The 27641-nt window shown below is 37.3% G+C and overlaps 1 protein-coding gene and 1 long non-coding RNA gene across 6 annotated transcripts in view; one reads left to right on the top strand and one right to left on the bottom strand.

The window, feature by feature from the left end:
• ITGB8 (integrin subunit beta 8) overlaps nt 1-27641 on the bottom strand; it is a 49658-nt gene that overhangs the window by 3094 nt on the left and 18923 nt on the right. For 3 of the 5 annotated variants that reach the window (XR_007378061.1, XM_048950693.1, XM_048950696.1), the window contains exons 4-13: nt 27262-27508; nt 25722-25887; nt 22886-23044; nt 17913-18008; nt 17729-17818; nt 14964-15098; nt 11764-12169; nt 8255-8480; nt 7550-7653; nt 6305-6468 (exon numbers count right to left, since the gene is read on the bottom strand). Coding sequence is in view for 3 of the 5 variants with exons in the window: in XM_048950693.1 (XP_048806650.1) it covers nt 6305-6468; nt 7550-7653; nt 8255-8480; nt 11764-12169; nt 14964-15098; nt 17729-17818; nt 17913-18008; nt 22886-23044; nt 25722-25887; nt 27262-27508 (1793 nt within the window). In the remaining 2 variants the exon portion in view is untranslated. Of the gene's footprint in view, nt 1-3089; nt 6212-6304; nt 6469-7549; nt 7654-8254; nt 8481-11763; nt 12170-14963; nt 15099-17728; nt 17819-17912; nt 18009-22885; nt 23045-25721; nt 25888-27261; nt 27509-27641 lie in introns of those variants that run through there. The other 2 variants (XR_007378062.1, XM_048950695.1) reach the window with 2 other exon arrangements.
• The window catches only part of LOC125695780 (uncharacterized), a 59694-nt gene that overhangs the window by 20904 nt on the left and 11149 nt on the right, over nt 1-27641 (top strand). The window lies entirely within an intron of this gene.

The following is a 27641-nucleotide window of genomic DNA, read 5'->3' as shown; positions in this document are numbered from 1 at the left end:
ACGCAACAAAGATGCCCACAATGCCATTGTGATTACTTTTTTCTTTCTAGGTTTTCTGTGCATCTTTTCCCAGTTGGTTTGTGGTTTTTTTTTTTTTTTTTTTTTTTTTTTTTTTTTTCTGTTGTATTTTTCTAGTGTACTGTTAAGGCCTGCACACTACATGGCTTAATGACTGGGTTTATACCAGTCAACATTTGATTCTACCTCTTTCCTACCCCCAGAGAAAAACCTGGATCTTCCTAGGAGCTTCATGTGAAAGAACCCCTTCAGTTTAGCAGTGATTTCTACAAGAAATGTGATAATGTTGCGCAGAGTGTACACTATTACCAACTGTGCAGGAGAACGGAGGTGTCCCAGTCTACTGATGCATTTCACCAGACCTCAAAAGCAACATGGGTCTGCAGCAAGCAGCATGGACAATGCATCTGCAAGAAACTGACCCATACGCATGACAGGAGCTCCTCTGCTATCAAAGCAGAGCAAAGCAGGATACTGTAACCATCTATTAATAGATAGCTTATATTTCTGTCGGAAGTATTTTCTTGTCCCCATCCTGAATGTGTGTTTATTTGTTAGGCAACATCTGAACATCAAGGTATTCTTTTTATTTAGCTTGAATTCTCCTGACAATGTCTTGTACCATTTGAAAAACAACATAAGCATATCCTCTTTGTGGACGTATTTGCACACCTTGATGAAAACATGTTAATTCTTAAAAAAGAATTATCTTCCTTATCTTACCTAGGCATTAAAAATATGAAAATTCCATAGAGATTAAATATTGATTTTATTTTTTTAGAGAGCAAGTACAATGATGTTGCATTAAAATAATGCTATGTCATAGTTGTTACAGCTCTGATAGAAAAATAAACATCTCAATATACTACAGTGTCAACTCATTAATAAATATCAAAATAGAAGTTAGTAGTCAACTGAAATTAATAAACAGCTATAAAAGTATACTATTTTAAATAATAAAATATTCAGAATATTTCCAGACAAAAAAAAGTAGTGATTTAAAAGTATCATTTAAAATGGAAGATGGACAGTAAGAAGTTACAGATATAATTAAACCGTCTTCCCTTACTAACATTCTCTATGCATAAAATCTAGAGAAACATTATTCATCTGTATATAATTTTTTTTACAAAAGGTAGTATATGTTAAATAGAAAGTTAAAAACTGTAGTAATATTAATAGTTGTCACATCATCGCTTAATAAGACACTTTGAAGCAGTAGTGAAGTAAAAGTGAAGATGTTAGCACAGTGAATTCTTCTAAAACAAATGCCTTCCTAAATTAATCTCTCATCTTTCAGCCTCGCCCTTCAAAATACAAACAACTCACGCATAGGTATCATGATGAAAAGTTAGGATTTGAACAGAAGCTGTTGTTTAAACAAAAGTCATGTTTAAAATTTTTTTTTTAATAACCAGAAATCTAAACAAAGAGAAACATTTCTAAAACTTAAGAATCTACTAATTTTGTGGGTTTTTTTAATATTTTTTTATTTTTTTTTTTTCCCAGAATGACCAATCATTCTGAGTTGGCTTGCACTCAGTGAAATCCCACTGATTTGACTCGCTATAGAAAAACATTCACATTAGCTACGCCTAACCTTTTCTTTCTCTCCATGAATTTCTGTTCTGTGTAATATCCATGAGATGTCTGTGCATCAAGAAGCATCAAGATTACCATGGTAAAGTAGTGTCATTCTTAACGCTGCTTCACTCCTTTTTACCAAATAGATCTTGCACCTCTATTTCAAAGGGAGAGCAAGAACACTGGCACCACAGTTCATTCACAGAGCAGAGTAATTGTCACACAGCACCCTTATGAGAAGCGCCCTTCCTAGCTACTGAAAACATCACAGAAGGCCTGGCAATGCAAATCCTGGGGCTGGGGAGAAGATGATGTACAGATGCCCAAGGACTTTACAGGAGGAAGGCTTGCTTTCTCTCTCAAGGAGGGCTGCAGCACCCAGATTTACAGTACCTCACTAGGTTGTATGCAAGCAGTGTTTGATGAGTAAAGATGCAAACAGGCTGCAGTGTTGATGACTGTGGGCTGCACGTCATGCATCTCCAGTGTGGCCATTAGGATTACCTCCTCTGACAAGGCCTCCTGCCCTGACAGATGGAGAAATACAGTCCCGGAGTGCCATCTCTGTTGAGATGCCATGAGGAACAGCAGTGTGCTTGGGATGCCTACTGCAAAGGCAATAGGGCCCCTACATCCTTTTGTCCTGGGCACTGCTGTCCCTTATGGCCACCTGCAGGAGTAAGGGTTGCTTGAAGCTGCTTCACACATTCACTTCCACAGTTTATGCTGCACATGCATTTAAGTATGCATACTAAGCAGAAAACAAATGTATGATCAGATTGGGAAAATATTTTTTTCCACTGTGGTCTGAAGAATACTTTACATAGCAGGTTTTTGTGATATCATAGAACGGAAAAAATAAATCCAGTTAGTTATAGTGGCTAAAATGTAAACTATGCCTACACACATGTCCTTCCTTTTTAAGGTTCACTCGCAACATTGCATGTGAACATAAGGGAATTTCAGCTAGTCACAATGAAAATTTCTCACATACCATGTGCACGTTTTCTGGATGAAACAGATATTTTCCCACACACATCTGTAGTGGTGTTATTAACATACTCATGATGCTTGGAAACAATCAGCGCACAGCATTTTTTCATCTCTCTCAGAGCCTCAAAAAACAAATCTGAAGATGTGTGCGTTTTAATTGTATGAATGTGACATTTCTGAAATGTTACACAGTTAATAAAACAAAGTTAAAAATAATGTGGGATTAGAATTTTTAACATGTACAAATCTGCTGTGAAGAGCCAGGAAGATGCTCTGTTTCTAGGAGAAAATCTAGAATAAATGCTGCAAATCAGCAATGAAGTGCCATAGTATCTGTAAGCATGCTATTAGGTATAGGCATGCAGTCAAATTATCTGACCTTCTTTCCATTTTTTCAAGCAGCCTAGTATATTTCAAAATATTCTACTTGATTTCAAAGGTTTGAAACATGCTACACTGAGGCTAGATGTTTTTCCTGTATTTTTACAAGCATCTTTGATGCACAGTACTTTGAAAGTTAATCTGAACTAATTTCTCTGTGATATCTCCCATACTAAGTGCTATAGGAAGCACAATCCTTCTGTGACTGCTGAGGAAATTCCTTGTGAATTACAGGCTGCTTTCTCATTCAAGGTCATGTGCTGAGGGAACACAGCTCCCTAAATAGTGAGGCTTTTGTTGGTCTATTCATCTCCTGCAGCAGCTCTTCTGAAAAACATGGTCAAAGGCAGAGGGAAACAAGCACTGAGTAAAGCCAGAGTTTCTCATGGATAGATTCCATCCTCAGAAACAAAGCCTTCTCCCAAGGATCCTGCCCTATGTGGGCTCCCCATGGGCCTTCTAAAAGCCTTGACCTGTCACATTAACAACAGCTTATTCTTTTTTCACTAGATCCCTCTAAAATACAGCAAAGCAATGAGCGAGATGCAAGAAAAGCCTTTTTATAAAATATGTTTTTTTTCTTTTCTCTTCTTCTCTTTTTTTTTTTTTTTTTTATTTAAGACTTTGCAGTGCAAGCCTGCTGTGTTTGAGCAGAGCGTATCACACACTCAGGCAGGTGTCTGATAAAGACATACTGTCCACACTCCTGCATAGGCAACACTGCAGTGCCAACAAAGTGCTACAGGAGAAAAGTGGCAGCAATAGGATGTGTCTGGATGAAGAGGGTACAGATCATATCTTTCTTCCAAAGACACCAGCTTAATTGCCCCCTATCCAAATTTAGCTTCCACTAACAGCGAAAAAAATAAATTTTAGAGAAAAAAACAGTAGCTGTCACTTCAGAAAGTGGCTTATGGGCTGTTAGGAGAAACACATTTTGATGAATCTCTTCTGTTAAAAAAATTATATTATTAAGGAACATAATCATAGCTTTTGTTATATATGCAGGTATTCTCCTGTGAGGTTTTGTTTCTTTATTTTGTTTTCCTAAGTGAAATAGGCAACCATAGACTTTTTTACCTGCTCAAAAACCATGTGACAAGAACAATAGTAAGTAAACCTTAATAGGTTTTTTATCTTAATCCCCCTGAAAACAGTGGTTCAGAGTCTGTTAATTTACATGGAAAGAAAATGCATTTTCAAATGAAAAGGAAAGCTCAAGGTATTCCTGATATGCTACAGAGTAATGCTTGAGTCAGAATGAATGTATAGATAAGATATTATGATGAAGCTACCAGTAAAATCAAGGTCAGTGTAAGGTAATCAATTTAAATGAGACACTTTTACCTGAATGGTGGGAAGCTAAGGGGCTACTCTGAGGATTGCTTCAGAAACAATTAAAAGACCAGTTTAAAACTTTTTTTTTTTTTTTTGCATGATCCAAAATATTCATTGTGAACTCTCACATCATAATTATTTGTTCCACATCCTCCTTTCACCTGTGGGAATTTACAGAATATTGAATAGGAAATACTACTATATACCAATTGCTACCAAATTTCATGTAAGGAAGTCCTGCTTTGTTTCTGTAACTCTTACCTATGGCAATTACAGATCAAATTTAGTACCAGTAATTACAACTGTTAAAATGACACACTGCATAATGTCCTATGAGACAGTTTTTTTGTGTTTTTTTTTCCACTACCAAAATTTTAGTGCATATTTCAGAGACACTGATGAGAATTTCTTAGGATTTTGGCAACATAATGTAAGTAAGCCAGCATGCTGGTTGACTCTTCTCATTAGTGTACATCAATAACCTGCTCTCTACCACTACAACCAGTTTCAAGGGTGAGAAAATACTTGTGCTAGAAATTCTAGCTCAAATTCTGCTTTCAGACGAGCTTATATTGGTCCCACTGTATTTAGAAGAATTTTGCCCATTACTGAAGGCAGAATTTGGTCCTACATTTATGAAGTCAGTTAATATGTTCTCTTGAGAAAATGATTCCTAAGTTCCTCCACTTCTCTCAAACTGCAGATTCTTTGTCACAGCAAACCAGACACGTTTCTCAATGCACAGCAACAAAAATTAAAGTGGTGAAGTACAGAATGAGAAAAAAGAATCCTGTCAACTAATTTACAAAGAAAGAAGAACACGTGTGTAACATCAGACTTATTTCTCACATACAAAAGGAACAAGTCCTTACTTGCCAAAACACTGACATGTAGCTAGCAGACCAAAGACATCTCTGGTGCAGTTTATCAGATTGGAGCTGACGCTGCCGACTCCAAAGGCGCAGTCAGCAGGCAGTAGTTACAGTGAAGGTGGTGCTTGTGGACAGAGGAACTCATTTTCTGTAGCCACTCAGTTTTTTTGAATATCTTCATATTCACATGAAAGTTTTACATTGAAGAAAGCAAAAAAAAGCTAAAAAGCACTCCTTGTCAGATATAAATTATCTCTAGGTGACATAACACATAAAAAACCTACATATATATTTGTCTGTGTGCATGTGTGTGTGCGTGTGCCTACACCCACAACTAGTAACTAAGCACTCATTTAATCCAGTCATTTTTATTAAGCAATGAGGAAAAGCTAAGAGGCTAAAGCAGACAAATCAGTGGAATTTAGTCAACTGAGAGAACTATAAAAGTACCATTTGCTCTATTTAAGAGCATTTGAAAAGTTTCATCTATTGCTATAATATACAGCAATGTTAATATTTCAGTCACAGTTTTTGTTCATTCCCACACAGCACATCAGTACTAACTACAAGTAGAGTGAGATCAGTGCTTTGTCAGATCTGTTTGTATCTACATTCTATGCCAGAACTAAATAAATTAGAATACATTAAAGTGCTACATCAACACTAATGTTCCTGAACAGTAGTAACGCACATTTTCTTTCAAAAAAAAAAAAACCAAAACAAAAAAACCAGCAGCTATAGTTTCAGACATAGTCACCTTATGTGAATATGCTTACATGTCACGTTGTTACAGTATCCAACAAAATGCATGACAAACAGCAACAGTCGAGATTCTGACAGAGTGGTAACTTCTAAAAAGTAGAGAATGATGGAAATAGACATTTGCAGAAAACACACTGTCTTCAGAATTCACACTTGAAAGTTTCATTTAACCGCAACTTGCTGATGTCGATATTTATTTCCTCTGGTTTGTCACGTCTGTATGTTACTGTTCTTGTACAAACAGTAGGCAAAAACATCTTTTCCTTGAAGGAGAAGATACAATTTTTATCAACAATTAGCTAACTTTTATGTGCAAGAAATAAATTACTGAACACGATGGCTCTGAAATCAATTACCTTCTTTGTCGCAGAGACTCTGTAATCAGCTGAAGATTTAACTTTATTGCTATTTCCCTGCAGAATTATCTGCCTGATGATAAGTACAACAAGCAACCCAATCAGAAACGTAACTATAAAGATTATGGAAAACACTCTAAAGTAGCTTCGTCCAGAGAAACATTCTGCAATGAAAGGAAAACACAAGCATAAAGCCTAATGTACAGAATAAGCACATCACTAAAGCACATTTACATTTACCTCTGCACTTTATAGGAGCATAAATGTAACACATAAAACAATAAGGGAAAATTGCTCATGTTACCATACACAAACTTTTAAAGCAAAGAACATCATGAACTCTGATTAAGAGCAAGCATAGAAAAATGTTCAAATATCATCCTTTTAATCTACAGAAGTAGGACTAAGGCTTTGCTGTGCTAGCCACACTGCAAACCAGTGAGTTTATAGCTGAAATTGAGAAGGTGAATTGTTAGAGATGTTCAGGGCCAGAACAGTTTAATTTTCATGAGGTTCACAGTACAGATCACAGGCGAAATATGAAAGAAAACATAGTTTCTTGATTCCTTGTGCAGTATTGCCCTCACTGGCCAATGCTCTCACAGAGTAGACTTTCTTCTAATTAAAAAGGTCACGAGAAAAGTATTCTCAACTAGTTTTTCCATTCATAAAAATTTTCAAGAGAAAATGACATACAAAAATATGATGTTACATAAGGTAACTATCTACTTCCATTTTTGATGCAGTGTGGACTAATTAAGCTCAATGATATTTTATAAAAAAGCATTTTTATTCTTCCAAGGTCCTCAAAACTACAACATTTTTGTACTTGCAAGGAGATTTAAACATTACTGACAGTGAAGTAAGCATTCTATTTCATCCTTCTTCATTTCTGGTAATGTCAAATAATGTAAACATATCCAATGTAATATAACATGCAAATGTCATAATGGACTTTTATAAATATTTCTTTAAGCATGGCTCAGGCAGGATTCATTATTATTAGATGTGACTTCTCAAGGAAATGGGAAATCTATTTAGCAATGCTTGCCAATAACATTTCCTGTTACTATTTATCTTTTACTTTCCCTGAAGCAAGAAGGAATTTTTTTTTTCTGCTTTCCCTCTTTCTTACTGTAATAATACTGACACACTTTTGAAATACATTGTAACAGTGACCATTTCAAACATCAATATGGACAGATTTTGAACTCTCACCAAAATTATGCAGAAAATATCACATACCTGAAGTTTGGTCAACGTAATGCAATAGGTAAGCACATGAGGTTTTACACTGGTCAAGTTTAGCTTGAGATGCATTGTTAGAATGATGGCACTGAACACAATTCCTGTAAGAGAAATGTAATTAAAACATTATGTCTTTCTCTGCACTCTTCTTACAGAGATTCTATCAACAAGCTGACGTATTATGTTTTCCTGTTGTTAGTAAAAACATTGCGACATTTATTTTTTTTCTGAAATGCGATGCCTTCCTCAGCATTTTATCCCTGTGACACTTCTGAAGGCTGACCACTCAGAATTAGTAAGTAAAACATCTGTTTGGTTTCAAGCCCCCTTCATCTGGCCCCTGCTTTGCATTCTCAGATGTGTTCCTTTGGGGTCTTGCACCATCTCTTCCACTGTCAGCCTCATGTTCATTCTTAGTCTTCCTTACTTTAGTACATATGAAAAAACTATACTCACACCACATATCACCTATGATTTCCCAAAGCAGAAACATTGGTGAACATAGATGTAGACATTCAGCTGTTTTGTTAGCATGAAAACCCAACTACACGATAGGAAGCCTTGAGTAGGAAATGTTTCAAGTTTCCTATAATCTAAACATCTAAGGAAAACAGCACATAGTACACATAGCCAAGAAGAAATATTTCTCCTTGCTTCAACACTACAGAGTTAAACATGAAGTGTAGCACAAGGAAAACCTACCAGTTTTCTTCACAGGCTTTGTTACAAGCAGGGCAGTATTCACACAAACGGCCAAAGCTTCTTGGGTCAGTGCACTCACATTTTCCACATACACAATTTCCTCTTCCACTGCAAATCTGGCCCTTTGAATTCAGGCACTGCTTTGCTGATTGTAATGAACACTGGCAACGGTCACCTTCCCAATCAGCAAAGCATTTACATTTACCAGCTTCACATTCACCATTACCTAAAACATCAGATAACCTTGAGTCAAATGCTTTTATAAAACACAGAAAGTCAATTTTTATATGCATATATTTGTATTGCAGGTACCTTTATCAAACAGCTAATGTAGTCCTTGGCCTGCTGATAAGCTTTTTAAGTTAACGATTAGGCTGAAATTATCACCATGATACATATTTATTGCTGCTCTTTGTCGCTACTTTGAGCAAAAGCTGCTACCTTGATTGTGTCCTAAAATGTTTTACCACAATTTTCCTTGTTGCTTTGGATCAAAGCAGCAGAGATTAAAAATTACACAACTTTCAGGAAAATCAAGCAAACTAAACAAACTTCTCTGTAGCAGTTAAGCATTCAGCTCAAATAAATTGCAAAATTCTGAGAGGAAGGAGTACTGAGTTCATGTGTTCAAGCCAGTTCTTCTCATTTTCTTTTCAGAAGCACGCGTTACAACAGTGTTTATAAGCCTTTTAAAGGGACAGATGACTGAACAGGTGAGATAAATACGCTATGTTTATGAACAGTGAGTTGTGTAATATGAGCTTAAAATGTATGCTTCAAGTACTCAAAGGGTACAGAGAACCTCTGGTGGCCTTTATAATCTTCCAGGCAAATCAGAGGGAGCTTTAGGGCAAAATCCAGACGTTTTTCACAATGCAGTACATTTAGGCAGGTGTACAATTGATGTACACCTAGTACATCAACCTGGTAATGATTAGCCATAGTTTTAAAGCATAGGAAAACACCTTTAGGAAGTATAAAAACAGAGAGCACCTTGCAGCTATAGCTTGCAGCTATAGCAAATCTTATGAGACTTCCTCAGCCATGCCCTCAGCAGTACATAGGCTTCACATGCACTGCAGTGGTCTTTCTTGTGCTCCTTCAGAGGGACCTTCAGAGCAGATGCAGAGAGACAATCCCATGTAACTACATGGAATCCCCTGAGGGTTGGGGGAGGCAGGCAGTGTGACCAAAGTATAGGCTGCCCCTTTTTCTGCCCGGGCTCTGTGCTGTAAAATATCCCACTAAGGGGCACACATACAGCCATGGTCGCATGTTGGTTGGGCAGGAGACTCCATCAATATGAGAATCTCCAACATGTCTTTGACAAACATCTCCCTGTTTTCTCTCCCACTGCATCTCAGACTTTGGGAACTTGCAAATTTGAAAGTTCTGCTTAGGTTAAGAAAAACTGAATTCCCAGACTTTGCTGTGGTTACAGAAGAAGATTGAGAACATGAACCACAATTCTTAGTATTGGAATGAATCATAAGATCATAGGATTTTTTGAATTACAAGTGACTCTTGAAGGTCATCTAGTCCAATCTTCTGCAATTAACAAAGACATCTACGGCTTGACCAGGTTACTCAGAGATCCCTCCAGCCTGATATTGAATATCTCCAGGGGCATGTCTTCCACCATCTCTTTGGGCGACCTGCCTCACCACTCTTATTTTAGAAAACATTTTTTCATATATCTAGTTTAAATCTTCTTTCAGTTGAAACCATTTCTCCTTGTCTTGTCACAAGAGATCCTGGTAAAAGTCTGTCATCTTCTTTCTTATACCCCCCTTTTGATACAGAAAGGCCACTATCAGGTCACCTTGGAGCTTTTTCTACTCCAGGTTGAACAGCCCCACATCTCTCATCTTGTTCTCACAGGGGAGGTGTTCCATTCCTTGGATCATTTTTGTGGCCCTCCTCTGGACATGCTCCAAAGGTTCATGTCTGTCCTGTACTGAGGACTGCACACGCATTACTCCAGGTGAGCTCAGAGCAGAGAGGCAGGATCACCTCCCTTGACCTGCTGACCATGCTTCCCTTGATGCAGCCCAGGATACAGCTGGCTTTCTGGGCTGCGAGGGCAAATTGTTGGCTTGTGTCCAGCTGCCATCCACCAGTGTCCCTAAATCCTTTTCCACAGGGCTGTGCTTTATCTTTGCATCCTCTAGCTTGCATCTGTAGTGGGGGCTGCTGAGATCCAGGTACAAGACTTGGCTTTGTCAAACCTCATGAGGTTCACCTGGGCCCACTGCTCGAGCTTGTCTAGGTCTCTCTGGATGATATCTTATCTCTCGGGCATCTTGACTACACCACACAGCATGGTTCATGCAAACTCATTGGGAATGCACTTATCACACAGTCATTATCACTGATGAAGATATTAAAGAGCATCTGTACCAGCACTGACACCTGAGGTACACAACTTGCCACTGATCTCCATTTGGACATTGAGTCTTTGACACCACGCTCTGGGGAGTAACTGGGAATTCTTTTTCCATTGAACAGCCCACATGTTAAATCCATATGTTTTCAATTTGGAGAGAAGGACGTTATAAGGGACTTTGTCAAAAGCCTTACTGAAGTTCAGATAGATGACATCAGTGGCCTTTTCCTTGTTCACCATCATAGAAGACCACTATGCTGGTCAAACAGGACTTGGTGGAGCCATGCTACTTGTTCCATATTGCCTCCCTGCTCTCCATGTGCTGTAGCATAGCTTTCAGAAGGATCTGCTCCATGGTCTTCCCCAACACAGAAGTGAGGCTGACAGACTGGTAATTTCCTGGATTTTCCTTTCTAACCTTGTTGAAAATGGGTGTGACATCACCTTTTTACCAGTCACCAAGGACTTCACCTGACTGCCATGACTTTTCAATCATCATTAAGAGTGGCCTGGCAACACATCAGTCAATGTCTCACTCAGTACAGAGTGAAATGAAAGGATGCAGAACAGCAGTACAGATTTTAAATACTTGAAATATAACTTCTGAGGGTAAAAAATATATTTCAGTACAGATAATGATACTGATTAAAACTTATTTTCCTTAACAACATTAACTTAAAGATACATGCTTTTTCACTTAGTTCATATACAATTTTCATTTGTATGATTTCTTAAAAAACATAAAGTAGGCTGAAAAAAAAAAAAAAAAAAAAAAGAGGAAAAAGAGGATTTCCATCTACTCTCCCTTGTCATGTTTTGCTCACTGTCCTCTACTTGAAGCAAGTGTTCCAAAAAGTGTTTGTATATACATAAGGATTAGAAACCAAGCATCACTGTATGTCTGGCAAGACTGATTTAGGGTGTTAGAAAATCAGAACTACATGTAGACATTATGGCTCCTTTTATTCTCTCAGTATCTCATTTATATTTCCTAATTCTGCACACGCAATTCTTATACTTGACAGCCTTACATCATTGTTGTCAGCTGCATAATGTATCTAAGTTTCAGAAAACAAAACACAAGGAAAAAAAGCAAAGCACAGGCCTAAATTCTGCAGCTTACCAGAACATAAGTTTCCCTGGTGATATGGGCAAGAAAAATCATCCATTTGACAGTATTTGCCATACACCCTGCCTAGCTTGTTCTTGTAGCAGAAACATTTTCCCTCTATGCAATCTCCTTGGCCACTGCAGATGGGCTGGTCCTTGTGCTGCCTGCACTCTTCAGAAGGAAACATCTCTCTGCTGTAGCTGCAACTGCTGTCACTGCAATGGGGCTGTTTGACATCAGGAAAGGTTTCATCAGTCCACACTCTCTTGGGCTTTGCGTTGTCTCCATTCTGACAGGCACAGCTTTTCTGTACATTAATAATGGTGGTTTCATTGAAACCAATAGGCTTAAGTATTGCATATTTTCTTCCCCCAGTTGTATCACATCCTTTCATTGTGACTGATACATTGAAAAGAACCTAGGAAAAATAAAAACATATTCTGCATTTATTTTTTTCCCCTATAAGTTACTTACAATTCTTAATGTACAAATAAAGAATCTCACATTACATATGAATGTTCAGTAGCTGCTAATAGCGCTTAGTGGCCACATATTAGCAAACATAAGCATCATATACACAATTAAACCCTAACAGCATGAAGTTGGCAGTAGTCTACTTTTCATGTTAAGAAAGCATAGCTGCAGAAAGCAAGTTTAACGCTGGATAAATACCATCTTCCACCTCCTCTTTTTTTTTTTTTTAAATGTTCATTCTGTTTATATTATAGAAATGCAAATCAGAATTGATTGAGCAAGACCAACACAAGCTGAAACAGATACTCATCATAAAAACAATCTAGAGTAAATGTCCTTGTTGCAGAAACAGACTGCGGAAACAAAATACACAGGCATTTCTGGAAGGCCCAGAAATGGCTCACACCTTAGCAGCAGCTTATTTTTGCCTTTCCTGTGATGCAAGTGAAGCAGGAAAGTGCTGCTGCTCTGGCTGCAGCCCTGCTCTGGGAGGAGCCCTGCACTCACCCTTGGCCATAGCCAGGCCACCAGTACCATGCCCTGGGTCACAGCCTGTGGCTGTGCTCATGGCGGCAGTGGCACCTGATGCCTTCCCCAGCCCTGGCACCTTGTCACGGCTCTTTTAGGGGTTAGTTGGCTGCCATAGAGTCGGCATTTCTGACTGCTAAAACTTTTTGAGTTTTGATATCTGTGGTGATTTCATAACAGCTATCTTTGCATTGCACTTTTTTTTTTTTTTACTTGTTTGACTGCTAGTGTTCTGATGACATATGACTCTGATGAGGTATATGCCATCAGCTAACTGAGAACAGCTCTTCTAAGCCTTCTTGCAGAGAAAGTATCACCAAATAGAAAAGGTGAGAAAAGAACCCGGGGCATGCAAGTGCCTTTACTTTTTATCATCAACGATTTCCAAATCAAAAGAATTGAAAACATAAGAAAGCTGTGTTGTGGGAGGCTGAAACTCCCCACAAAGACTGTGGCATTCATTCCCCATGGCGGTCTCCCCCTCCGGCTCCACAAAGGCAGCTTTGTGATCAGCCGGGCTGCGGCTGCCTACACCAGCAGGAGAAGAATGCAGTGCAGAGCGTGCACTCCTTAACCATCCCATCGAGGGTGCACAAAGGCTTTGTCCCTCTCTTTGCTTTTCTTCTTGTTTTTCAAGTGCTCTGCTGCATGCATAACCCCCAGCTGCCAGCAGGCTCTGTGCTCGAGACTTCTTCCATGAGGAAGCGTGGACATGCACTCATAATTCATACAGCAGGTGCATGTCAAGAGGGGAGGAAAGGCTGCAGCTAGAGAATGAGCTTTGTGTACAGCACGGGACCCTGTTAGAAAATGTGATCTTCCAGTACAACATTGGAGGGAAGAGCAAAAAACGGCTTGTCTAAAAGTCATGAAACATGATGGCTAGCAGCAGAAAGATTAAAGTTATTGCCACTAAATAATTATGACACCATGAACTCACTAATAATCAAAGTTAGTTTTGCACCATGAAGAGGCCACAGGATTCTTCCAGACTATAATGCACTTTTGTGTTTTACTAAGGAAAGGAAGGAAGAAGGATTAGACAATGAAAGGAATGTGAGAATTAAGAACAAGCATTCTGCCTGTAAACAAATACTGAAAGGAGGCTTTGCGGTTAAAAATAAATTAATCTCTTGAAGATGGCTCATTTTCAACTGCAGTAAGCTGTAAGACCACATGTGATCTTTTACAATCAACTGGCTTGTCTTTTTATTAAAAAGAACCAGATATAAATATTTTTCTTTTCGTTAAACAGAACGAATTCCATTCCTATTTCTTATGACATACACAGGGAATGACATTTCAGAAGAGTTAAGAACAAAAACCTATCACATCTACCTAAAGTGTAGCAGTTAATCAGCTGCAAATCGTGCAGACAAAATAGAGAAGAGAATAAAATACATTTAAATGAACATATTTAAAATTCACACATTTAATCTATCGTTTTGCCACTTCTATGCACAAACACAATCAAATCCCATCAACTGATCTGTGTGTACACCACAAGGAAAGAACTCCTTGACCCTGCTCTCCAGAAACACAGACCTCTTCCTGGCAAACTACAGGAATTACTCTACTGATCCAAGCAATCAAATAAATATATCAACACACAGAAAAGTTGTTCTGGGAAGAAAACCACGTCTTTTATATTAGCCAGACATCTTCCCACACATTTTCATGGTGCATGATGCTCCAGTTTTATAATCCAATTCATTCAGTACATGGTACTGATCCAAATGGGAATTAATCATTTTATTAATTTGATTTATAAGATAAACCAATTACCCATGACTCTGAATGTGCACAAAGGCTACTGGAGCAAGGAGAGAGAAAGGTGGTGTCTTGAACAGATCCAAGCAGCACAAATTCCAACGATTCTTTTTGCACTGAGTGATTATCTTTCAACCTCTTTAAGTACAAATTTCATCACAATGAACATGGCCATTGTGACCATCGAAGGACAAAGGAGAACAGTTTTAATGGACATTAGCTTTCAGGAAAAGCTTTGAGCCTGAGTCCCACGAGATTAGTGAGAATTAAAACAAGATTGGGAAAAAAAAAACACAGAATAATAGAGAGTTTGTGATCATTAATCACTAAAGTGCAGTTTCAGTTTGAGTAAATCCCTAGAAGATTTCACACCATTGAAACTCAACCAAACAGAAAAATAAGTATTCCAGTTCCTTGAAGAATGAAAACTACCAACATACTTCTTCATTATATCCAACGTTTTTACATCCTTCCATGCCAGTTTTTTTGCTTCCATCAGGACAGATTGCAGTGATATTGAAATTAAGATCCTGGATCTGGTTATCCACTTGTATTTTCACTTCAGAGATTAGTTTCTGTAACCAGAAAATAACTTATAGTTGCATTGCATTCCCACATATAATGTGCATTAATGACTAATACCAAGTACTGCTACAACGACTGACTAAAAATGAAGAAAGCTTGTCTGTGTGAATAAAGGAATGAATTAAAGCATTGTTTCCCATATAAAGAACCAATTACGTTCCAAAAATACACAATCAATGAACTGGTAGCTCTGATAAAGTGGATTACATTTTCCAGATAAAAATGTTTTCAGCTTTTCAAAAATGGTTTTGAGGCTGCATTTTTGGCAATTTGAAAATCTGTTCTAACAACTATGTGTAACAAAAACTGCTTATTATCTGAGAGACTATGTTGTCTTTTAGCTGCACACTTGAAATAAAAACAGAAAACATGCATACTACTATTCTTATTCAGCAGAAAAGGTTACTAATCGAATCGATGCTTTAAACTTGTGATATTTTGCATCTGTCTTGGAAAAGTTTCCCCTGAGCAGATCTTAGGGTGATATAAAGGGTACTGAGATTACCCTTCCTGATTTATTTGGGTCAGATAGGACTATATAAATCAACAATCTGTTAATTCCCAAGTGAGCTTTTGACAATGCAAAGTAAGTAAAAGGCCTGCTTTGTAACCAGTATTTTCCATGTCCTCATAAATACTATTTAGTAATTACAAAAGAAATATTACTTCTTTGCCTTTTGCAAACATATTAAAACTCTGTAAACATTTATTGCACCAAGAGAATATTAAATTTCCATGCAAATAGTGAAATTCCTTGCATCTTACTATTTTTAAAATTAGTTTTGTGGGACATTAGTGTTACAAATGAAAATTTAATTGTATGAATCTGAACACATGTTTAGCTAAGTAACTTTTTCAAAATTAGTGACTCATCATTGACTTTTTAGGGATTTCCAGACAAGGTTTTCCACAACTAAGCCTAAGGCTTCCCTGCTTAGAAAAAGAATACAAGAGGCCCACTACCATCAGACATCAAAACTAAATTTTCTTATGTAAATACTTATGCGATCCCAGAGGCAAAACATTCAAAACACTGTTCACTGTGTTGTTTGCATCTTACTAGAAACTAAAAACATGACAAAAGTATTCAGAAGTACCAAATCCAGTGTGATTTAAGAGAGGAAGGATGATACTGTCCAGAAAATAGAGCAAGAATGAACTGGGCGTGGCTGGAGAAGGAAAGTCCCATAGAATCTTCAATTTAACGGAAAGGATTATTTTGTAAATTTTTATTTTCTCTCTTTGAATGCTTGCCCTGGATTATCCTATAAAAACCTGGATACAATTAAGAGTGGATGGTGTAAAAGTGGCAATCAGAACCATGATCTGCAAATTATTACTTTTTTTTTTTCACTATTTCACTATTCACAAAATAGTATTTCACTATTTCCTACAAATATCTATATTCAAAATGAGATTTCTTGATTTTAGAAGAGAAAATCTAATACCAGGGAGAATTTATCTGCAATTTGATTATACTTCCTCAGCTTTTGAATGCCTTTGGTGTCTGCACAATGTTTCCCAATATGACAGCGTGAAAACACAGACAAGCCCACTCTACTGCTAGTAATAGACATGGGACTTGGCTTCTCATTAGAGCTAATTTGCTGAAAGCAACCAAAGAGCCTCATTTAGATGGTTAACCTAGCATAATGGACAATTTCATTCTTTCATCTCCAAGTAATCCAAATTAATGCGATGCACACTGATACCTTGCGTACAGATTTATAACTAATTTTCTAATTTCTTAACCTTGCATGTTTATGCAACTTGCACACCTGGAAAACATTCAGCTATCTAGCCTACTATCTTATTTTACTCCTATTTTACTCCTGCTCTATGTGCTCCCTTTGCTCTAGAGGATCAAATGTATACTACAATGCTTCATTTTAGAGTTGTTTATCCCCCCTTTCACACACTATCAAGATGACAGTCTCCCCTTAAAAGCTGACATTCCTCAGCAATCATTTGTGAAAATGCTTTTTCCCATACTACTTCCAGTTGAGAACTTTACATGGAAGCACACAGAGCCATTTCCTTTGTTCTCTCTCAAATCCCTATCAAAACTTTTTTTACTGCAATGTATTAAAACCCTGAGACATTATGCTGCCCTATGCAATGTAAATGCTGCTTTCCACAGTATTCTTTGTGGAAATATTCTTTTTGTAAATTTCCACTTTTTTCCCTTTTTTCTAAGAACTGTGAGGTAAAATCCTCTAAATCTTGTAGTGTCCTTTGGCTCTGAGTTTGTATGGTGCCTAGGCAGTAGTATCTAGTATGTAACCAAAGATCTGAGATCCCAAAATACAAATGAAACAGAAATTTCTTTTGATGTAACATGGCAAAGAATCAAACACTGTATAAAAAAGAGCATACTTAGTATAAAATTAGCTTTTGATTTTGAGACACAAACAGCCTGGGAATTTGAGAGTTGTTTAGGGATACTGCCATCACCAACCTGGACATTCAGAAAAGTAGGAACGTGGACTTTAGATAGAGGCCTGGAAATTCCAACTTTAGGCTCTAGACTGTGAAAAGTAAAAAAACAAAACAAAACAAAACAAACAAACAAAAAAACCCTGTACAAAGACAGCATCCAGCACAGTCATTCTGATCATACCTGATAAGCTTCTACCACCAAATCATTGAGATTTGCTGCTTGTGATTCTATCTGTCTCGCAACAGTACCAGGCAACAGAGGTAACAAATCCTACAAAAAAAATACATTAATTGATGCACATTCAATATATTTAATAAAATACTGTGTTTTCAAATTTAGAAAAGGAATCAGGTTTCTAACCTACTTTATACCAATGGAACTGGCTTCCTTGAACTGCAAAAATGACATTGATGTTATTGTCAATCAATTTTTCAGAGAGCTGACCAAGAGATGGATGCTCCTGCAAAATAAAACAGAGGACTGCAGTTTAGTAAGAGACAACCTTAGATTTTATGTTTGTCACAATACAGGGCTACAAAGCCACTCCAATCCTTATTTCTAAATGTACAGAGAAATGCTAGGCTTACATCCAAAAGAAGGTAGGGCTGACTGAATATTAAAAAAAACCACCACAACGACATAACAAAATCAGTGCATCAGGTGAACTGCAATACTCTTCCATCGTCAGCTCTGCAGCTGTGCTGCAGAATGGTCTAAGGACCATTCTGGTCTAAGGACTAACTGAACTCTCCACACAGTACCTTTCTGTTGGAGTCTAATGCTTATGAAACAGCTGCTGGATATGGTATTTTCCACGGTCTGCCCAGAATACTAAAAAGATTCCTGAGAACGATAAGTGGGTTCTTGCTCAAAAGTCAAGGAGAAGGAATGACATGAGGGCACCAAGATGAGGTGTGATTTGAAGAGTGGCAAGGCAAGTTATTAAATTTGTTTCTCAGCACCAGGGATTTATTTCTTGGCACTAGGGATCAGACATATCACCAAAATGAAACCATTGGCTCAGGTTCTAGCAATGTCAATATCCTATATATATCTTACAGCTGACAGCTTTCTTCAAGACTTGCCTAAGGAGCAATGTCTTCAGCTGTTACTGCAATGTCTTGCTACAGTTTTTGAACCCTGCTTCTCCTTGAGGAAGGTAGAGGGAGTTTCACTTCTCTTCACACTGTGGACATTATTCTTCTTGGTGGGGTACCTATGAGGGCAGGTCCTGTGCTATGACCTGCCCTTCTACACTTCTTGCTGCAAGATCTGACACAGACTTGGGAACAAGATGTATGTTGCTATCCATTCATTCAAGATATTGGGAAGAACAAAGGTGTTTGTGGCCTCAGTGGGCTTGTACATCTGGACAGTGTGGGATTCCTTTCAATTCCACTACTCCAAAGCAAACTGAATCTGAAAGTCACTGCTGATTTACTATAAGTCTGGGAATACTTCCTAAGAAGTAAATTCAACATCTAAAATTAATGATAAAACACAGTGAAGTGACTGGGGCTCGTGTGTCTTCCCAGAGATTTCGTAAGGACACCTATACACATGTCAAGACAACCGCATTACCCCACATACTTCTGCGGTCTTTCTCTTCCTGCCATTTTTCAGCATCTGTCCCACATTTTCTTTCTTCCTTTCTCCTACACAAACATGCTCTCACAGTTTTCTTGCACAATTCATTACTCCTCGGAGTGCCACTTGTTATTCAAGGCAGCCTGCAAGTCAAATGCTATCCTAACAGTAATTTGAAAGCCAGGACAGCAGAGACAACGTTATGCAAGGGGATAAAATCCATTTTCCACCACATTGCACTATGATAAATAGCCTTGGACAGAAAGAACAAAGGAGCTCCTTGCTGCAGTTTGATCCTAGACAGGATCTCCATTCATTTATCCTTTGATAAGAGATTATATTTTTTAAGGTAAGTGATAGATGTTGGGTAAGACAGAGATAAATCGACATTCTTACAGCTGCAGCTTCTCAGTGTGTCATACATGAGGGTCCAGACAATATACATTCCTTACTTAAGACTGAAGTGCAGCAGCAGAAGCCTCGTTGTTGCTCTCACAACACTGTGTTAAGACCTGCTCCCTTCTCCATGGCCACAGACCACAGTGATAAGGCCTCCTTGGCCTGCACAAGCTATTTGCCACATGCAGATGACTGGCAGATCACACATGAACCAGGTGCTCCCAGGACACAGGCTACTGAAACTAGATGTTGTATAAATACCCCCTGCATTCCAAATGCAGAGCAGTGTTGAGGGACCATCAGAGGGTGCTCAAACAAGTCAGTGTCCTGCTCACCATATGACACCAGACATGTCCAAATTCTGGTAAAATGACCCTTCAACATCTCTGCAACTAATGGCAAAAGTTCGAGATTGGTAGTAGCTGAAATGGGTTTCTATGAAACAAAAGCTTATTCAGATGGATGACATACATAGACATGCAAAAGCTGTAGGGACCAGATCCTAAATTACATAATCTGCTCATAAGAAAAACTGAACCTCCATCTTCTTGCAAGTTCTAACTCATTACAGTGCTTGTTTTGGTTAATAGTACATCCAAGTCTCACTACAGATTAGAAAGACAAAATTCCTTTGTATTAGAATGGATATATATTTTTAAAGCCCCAAAAGAATCACACTATTTTTTTTATTTTAAGCACATAGAGAGATGACATAAGGGACTGTTGGTCACTTGAGGAGTCACACTCCACTTCTGGTAAAAACCTCGGTATACTCTAAGTATTTTTATCTTATCTACTCCCACTACTGTTTAGAAGAATATATTCCCATTTTAGATCTTCTTTCTTGTTCCAATTACATCATTCATTTTATTATTTTAACCTACTGTGTTAAACTTAGAAGATAACTAAAACAGACGTTAAGTATTTCAGAAAGGGAGTGAACTGAGCACGAATCTAATAAAAAGGAACTGGATTTCTTTCTTGCTTAATGCTTTTTGCTGATCTGTGCATGACTACTTAACAAAAGTTAGAAAGAAGTGAGAAGAAAAGTGAATAACTGGAAACATTTCTGATTTAAAGATTAGGCTTATACAAATAAATAAGGAGAGGTCCTCTTAACTGGAACAAGAAAAAAATCAAAGTATGCCAGAATTCAATCCTCTCTAGACTATCAGGTGCTAGGAATGAAAGTAGAAGCACAATATTATCACAGATGGCTCTTTAATTTAACATAGTACTTCAAAATTGAACTGAGAAGAAAAAAGAAAAAAAAGAAAGCTCTGTTTCTTCTTTGCAACTTATTTAAAAAAGAATTGATAGACTTCCATAACATCTCATTTAAATATTAGTTACATAGACTTTCTTTTTTCAGCTAATGAGATATATCTGAAATAATCACAGACAATATATTACTGAGAAGGAAAAAAATAGGAACCCAGTACACTTACTCTTCTAAACATTACTGTGCTATCTTGTCAAATCTGTTCCAGAAAATATCTGATACTGAGAAAGATTTCCATTATGCACCTGTTCCATTACTAAAGTTTCGATGCAGGCACACAAGAATTAGCCAGTGGCTGAAAAAAGTACGTGCCAGCCCCCAGACAACACATGGGCCAAGATGTGCTGATCTAAGTATCCTTGAAGGTCATTTCATTTGGACAGCCTGAAAGACTACATAATCTCACAAAAGCATCAATACAAAAAATAATGGAGATTTCTTACTGCAAATAAGATAATAAAATCATGATTCTTCATCCCAGAATTTAAAAAAAATAATAATTTCATTAGTCAGCCATCAGTCATACTTTGAAGGAGATTAATTTTGCCTGTAAATAGATTTTTGTCTGCATTTTATATTGGTGAAGCTTTTCAGATAGAAAGAGAATTTAATTTCTCATGTTGGACAGCTTTTTCTGGTTGTTGTTCTCTGAAACTGACAATGCCTTTATGAACCAAGAAATCCTGAATCCAAGAGACAGACTTGTATTACACCAATTGTTTAATAAAGCAGTGGAAAAAAAAGTAGAGATAGGTACATCATAACCTATAAGTATGCTCTGCTTTGGGAAAGGAAAGTTTCTGGTTTCTTTGCTCTTGCAGAACAAAGGGAGGCATTGTTTTTATCCTAGGGACACTAAAAACACTGAAAATGGACAGACTAGTTAAAGGGAAATAAATAATTCTGACATCAGTGAGGGATTATCCAAAAGGTGACAGAGGGAGTGAGTTACTGTAAGAACATCATATAATCAGAAATCCAGATGACCTTCCCCTCAGCATATGCTTGGCTGCCTCCTCCACTCAACAAGGTTGTGAACACCCCCCTATTACTGGAAATCTCCTGTATTTCACTATAATCTCCTTTTGCTTCTCCATCCCAGTAAGCATTTGTGCTGGAATCCAGTTCAGAGCCAGTTTGCATGCAGCTCTCGCTGATTTCCTGAATGGCCTGGCCTGAACGTGGGCTGGATGCTTCAACTAAGTGCAATGAACAAAACTGCGAAAACTCTTGAGTGCTGAATGATACCACAGCTCATATTTCCATTTTTTGGTGATTACACAGCAATTTAGTATTGATTCACGTTTCTTAAAATGAATGAATAACATTTGTTCAAGGAAATTGCAATTGCAATTGTACAGATCTCATGAAAGCAATTCTTTCTTAATCACTCATAACTATTTTGTACATACTTGAAGAAATCCTTTCAAAAGTTAAAATTATCTGCTGAAGGCTTATCATTTTGTTACAGTGGATTTGAAGCAACTTTTTACACAGGCATGTATTTCAACACATTTGTTTTATACTGTAAGATTTGAATATATTTAATGTTGCATTAACAACAGCAAAGCTTTGTGGTACCTAAGTATTTTCTAGTCCATCAAATTTGGAATAGCTCATCACTATTGCACATCTTCAGTTTTCTCTTACAAAGTATTTTCAAACAATGCAACTATGCATCTTCTGACCATAAAGCATGATCAATTCCTTTGTCTCATTAGCATATGTAATTCTGACACATTATGAGCTTCTTCTGTAAAATATATCACAGACTTCTACTTATGTTTTATACAGAATGTTTGCCATTCCTGTGAGATGACAGTAAAAAACATATTAAAAAACAGTAATATATTCCACTGTGCTCTGTACTGTTGATTCAGACTACAAAACACTTTATCTCAGATGAAAAGGATGCCAGTATTACCAGGCAACTGATTCTTTATTACAAGTCTTGCCTACCTGGGAAAATATTATTTTAATGAGTGAATTAAAAGCAATGCTCTGACACTGACCTAAAAACCTCATTTACACCACTCCCCTGAAGGCAGAAGGTATGACATATACCTTACCATACTCGTAGCTTTGACGTAAACATTATCTTTCAAATGGCAGTTTCCATCGTGGGGAATCACAATCCCTGCTAATTTACTATCTAGGGCTAGATGAGAAGTTTGGTCTGTCATCACTAGAAGTAGTCGCTTGGCTTCTTTGCGCCATCCAATGTGGCTCTGAAAAGGAAACAAAATAGAACATAAGAGAGGTAACTACATACTTCTGCTTCCAGGTGTTGGGATATTTAGAAACACCGGGTTTAAACCAGGATAATGAGGATATTTAAAGCATTCTTTTCTTTTTTTCTTTTTTTTTTGAGTGTAAGTGGATTTCACATCCTATGTCTGAAAACTACTCTGAAAGTCAGAGATCCACTTACCACTTGCTTTCATTTTTGAAGGAAGATCCCTCAAAATATAAACAAATTATGCATTATATAGTGGGCATGACTAACAGCTGACACACTGTTAGTACATAAAAAGATATACATGTAACATCTGTGTAATTTTCTGCATTACAAACAACAAATATAAATCCAATGTGCTTTAGGACTTCAGTGATATGAAACATGAAACATGATAGCAGGGCAAGCTTAGATCTATACTGGGTTGGGTGCTTATTTCCAGAACATTTGTTTCCCTCCAAAGAATGAATGACTGCTTTAAATAAAACTTTGAAGACGAAGACATGAATCACCTCATTTTCTTTTTCATTCCCATCTTTATTATTCTATTTTCTTGACTAATTCCATTTTTTTCTTCCTTTTGCCTCATTTCTTGCTCTTCCTTCCTACAGCTCTGCCTCATCTCTGCCATTTCCCTTAACACTGCCAGATACCGTCCCCCCACCTCATCACAACCTCTTCTCTGGTAGTTGTAGAAGGCTATGAGGTAACCTCTGAGCCTCCTCTTCTCTATACTAAACAATAATAGTTTCTTCAGCCATTCTCCATGAGACTTGAGCTCCAGACCCTTCACAGCTTCATTGCCCTTCTCAGGACATGCTCCTGGGCCTCAGTGCTTTTTTTTTTTTTTTTGTGGTAAGTATAACACAGCACTCAAAGTGCAGTCTCACCAGAGCTAAATACAGGGGGACAATCACATCCCTGGTGCTGCTGGCAACATTATTTCTGATACAAGCCAGGATGCCATTGCCCTTCTTTGTCACCTGGGCACACTGCTGGTTCTTGTTCAGCCTAGCATTGACTAACGCTTTCAAGTCCTTTTCCTCTGCAGAGTTTCCCAGTTACTCTGCCCCAAGCCTATAGCATTGCCAGGGGTTATTATTGCAGCCAAAGTGCAGGGCCTGGCACTTAGTCTTCTGTGAACTTCATCCCATTGGCCTCAGCCCAGTGATCCAGCCTGTTCAGATTCCTCTAAAGACAGATTGAAACTCCCTACTAACTTGGTGTCATCTGCAAACTTCACAGAATCACAGAATAGCCTGGGTTGAAAAGGACCTCAAAGATCATCTAGTTTCAATCCTGCTGACATGGCCAGGGTCACCAACCACTAGATCAGGCTGCCCAGAGCCACATCCAGCCTGGCTTTGAATACCTTCAGGGATGGGGCATCCATAACCTCTCTAGGCAACCTGTTCCAGTATGTCACCACCCTCTGAGTGAAGAACTTCTAATATCTAACCTAAATCTCTCCTGTCTTAGTTTAAAACCATTCCCCCTTGTCCTTGCTCCCTGCAAGTACTGGAAGTCCACAATGAGGTCTTCCCAGAGCCTTCCCTTCTCCAAGCTAAACAAGTCCAGTTCCCTCAACCTTTCTTCATAGGAGAGGTGCTCCTTAGCCCATGTTTTCATTCCATTTCATTCTATTGCTTTAGGAAGCATGGATGATTCTAAAACTCACAAGTCGTAAGTGTGGAATGTATCCAATGAGAAACACTGCAATCTAAGGAATTTTTCCAAAGCTTCTGTAAATATTTTTTTTCTAACAGCTGTGAACACAGCTGAGAATAATAACTATTTACCTGTGTTACAGATAATCAAAAACTGAAAATAAAAATGGAACCAAACTATTCATTGTTATCATACTTGGGGTTCCTTTTTGGGTTTGACTCCTTCTGCTCCAAGAGAGAATGTGAAAATGGTCAAGATAAAAGAGTTACATTGACATCATCCCAAGAAACAAGAACTGCACTAGAAGCCTGTGGTTTGGCTGGGAGCAGAATTATCAGAAAGAGTTATTCTACAGAGCATTAGTAAACCCAAGAATCAGTAAACTTTCAAAATCTCTGTTGCACTACTTCAAGGAAAACCGTGCAAAAAAGCCTTGAACAGAAAACAAATCACTGTCATTTAATAGTCTTACAGATGCAAATCTTTTCCATCTCTTTCTGCATGGGAGAGATGGGGACATAATTTTATCAATATAATATATTAGTTTTTAATTTATTTGTATTTTTTCAAATATTAATTCGTTAAAAGCTGAGATAACACCAAAATGCATATGTTTTCTTTATCTACACAAGCAAACATGTAACTGATTCTTCAGTTTTCTTAAGTAGCAGAAACGCCAAATGGTATGTCCTTCATTGGGAACACAAGAAAATCATCAGTGACTTTTGACAATGATTTTGTAATTGACTGAAAGTAATTCATGTTTCAAGCATGAAGCAGTTGATTTCCTTATGCATTCTGTTTTTTAATTCTATCCTTTCTCAGTTTCATCTGGAAACCAAAATGCATAGCTTGAAAGGAAATTATGAAACGGGAGGAAGAAATCTTACTATTTTTTGGCCTATAATTGACAATTTGAATTCAGTATCACTTGAGCACAGTTGTGACATACATATTCATGTCCGAAGTACCATTTGGTCTTTTGTTGATATATTCCTTACCTGGCACACAGCTGCTTGGAGCATTGCATCAAAACCCCCTTCAGGTGTATCAATATTCCCAGAAATTTTTTGTTTATTCACTGCATTTCTGAATTCTGCTATGTTGTCAGTCAGGGATAGCACGTGAATATAACCATGAGGTGGCATACAATCTAAATTATAATCACTGTACAAAATAAAAACAAAACAAAATTTAGCAAAAAAGTCTATTATAGTCCACATTTTCCATTTGAAGGAGATGTAAATATTCCCTACCAATCCACACAAAATCCTGTTACTAGTGAAAGTGTATATATGAATTTTAAAATAAGTACCTAAAGAGAAAAAATAACTCCACATAACACTACATTCAATAGAAACAATTATATACAAAAGGGGAAAGGATTAAGTTTGACACAAGTAAGATAATGCCGTAGGACTTTTACAGGTCATTGCTCTGTGACCCATATATTACAAAAGTATTTACAGCAGAAATGGAAGAGCTCATCTGATTCAGAGATGCTGAGCAGGTTCCACCTCACCTTTTGCTGCATACTGATTGCAACCTACCCTCTTTGAACTCAGTTCGCAGTAAATGAATAGAAACTGGCACTGTAAGGTATAATACATCTGCAGACATCTACTTTTAGGCAAAATAAATCATGTCCTGGAAGTGATAATTGACTTCTACTTACCATAGTAGACAGTTTAGTTTACTACTTCAAACACTGACATTTTATATCTATCCAGGTAATTTCTCCACTAATACCAAATTAAAAAATCATTGGAATAAAAAAAAAAGATGCTCATGGACTTCATGGAACCATTAATCATGTCTTCCCAGTAAAGATTATAACAAGCAAGAAGATGCAAGCAGTTAATATGTGCTTACCAAGTATTATGCATTATAGAGATTTTAATTTAATGTGAAAATTGTGTCTTCTGGAACATTTCCAAAGTGATTCCTCACTTTACCTATGTGTTGAATGCAAGGAATAAAGGACATGAAAAAAGAAATTCAAGCCAGAACACCTTTCTCATTTTAAATGGGCGTTTGTTCATAAAACAATGGTGAAATTGAATCAAAGGATTTCTTTTTGTTCAAGAAATGGAAGAAAGAAACTGCATCACATCGACAAAATTAGACTTTGAAGAAAAGAGCTAATGAACGCAGGACCATACACCAGAAGAGAAGTCTTTGGTCAGAAAGTATCATTCTTCGTAATGAATCTATGCAACATATATCCAAACTGAGAATATAACAGTTTGCTATAAAATTAAATGAAAAACATATTCAAACAGACTAAAGAAGGCTTGTTTTTATAAAGAAAACATTGCACATTTTTTCTTATATGGCAACAAACTTTTTAAAAAGCATTCACCAGATATTTCAGAAGTAAACACTGAATAATAATTTTCAATATTTTTTTAGGAACTTTGCTGGAAACTCCTAGTATAGTGAAGCAGATTCTGGAGAGCTTTTAAAATACATACACATAATGCATATTTGTGTAATTAGATTAGTTCTCAGTTCTACAGTAAATATCAAAAGATTACATACCTGCATTGGTTATGGATTCTACCTGGGTGAATGCTAATATAGGGTGACACTGTTTTATCCACATAGGATCCAAATCCAAGTCGAAAATCAAGAGAAATATTCTCCATCTTCTTAGATAAAGCAAATCCAACAGAATTTAGTTTCTCTATGTTGTTGTGCATAGAAGCTGAGACATCAACTAAATAGTAAAGATCCACAGGGTACTTCTCCAGAGGATGAACTTTTAATATAAAGCTTGCTTCACTTCCTGATTCAAAGGAAATAAATAAATTAAGGTACTATTTTTCAACATACACTCTTAAAAATGCATTATCTTTGCAGCAACCTCAGCACAAAGTTGTTTGTGTCAGCAAAAAGAAAAACAAGGAAATAAGAAAACC

This window comes from Lagopus muta, chromosome 7, assembly GCF_023343835.1.
Source record: "Lagopus muta isolate bLagMut1 chromosome 7, bLagMut1 primary, whole genome shotgun sequence".
Classification (NCBI taxonomy): Eukaryota; Metazoa; Chordata; class Aves; order Galliformes; family Phasianidae; genus Lagopus; species Lagopus muta.
The sequence above is the reverse complement of the archived record's forward strand: the minus strand, read 5'-3'. Positions and strand labels throughout refer to the sequence as shown.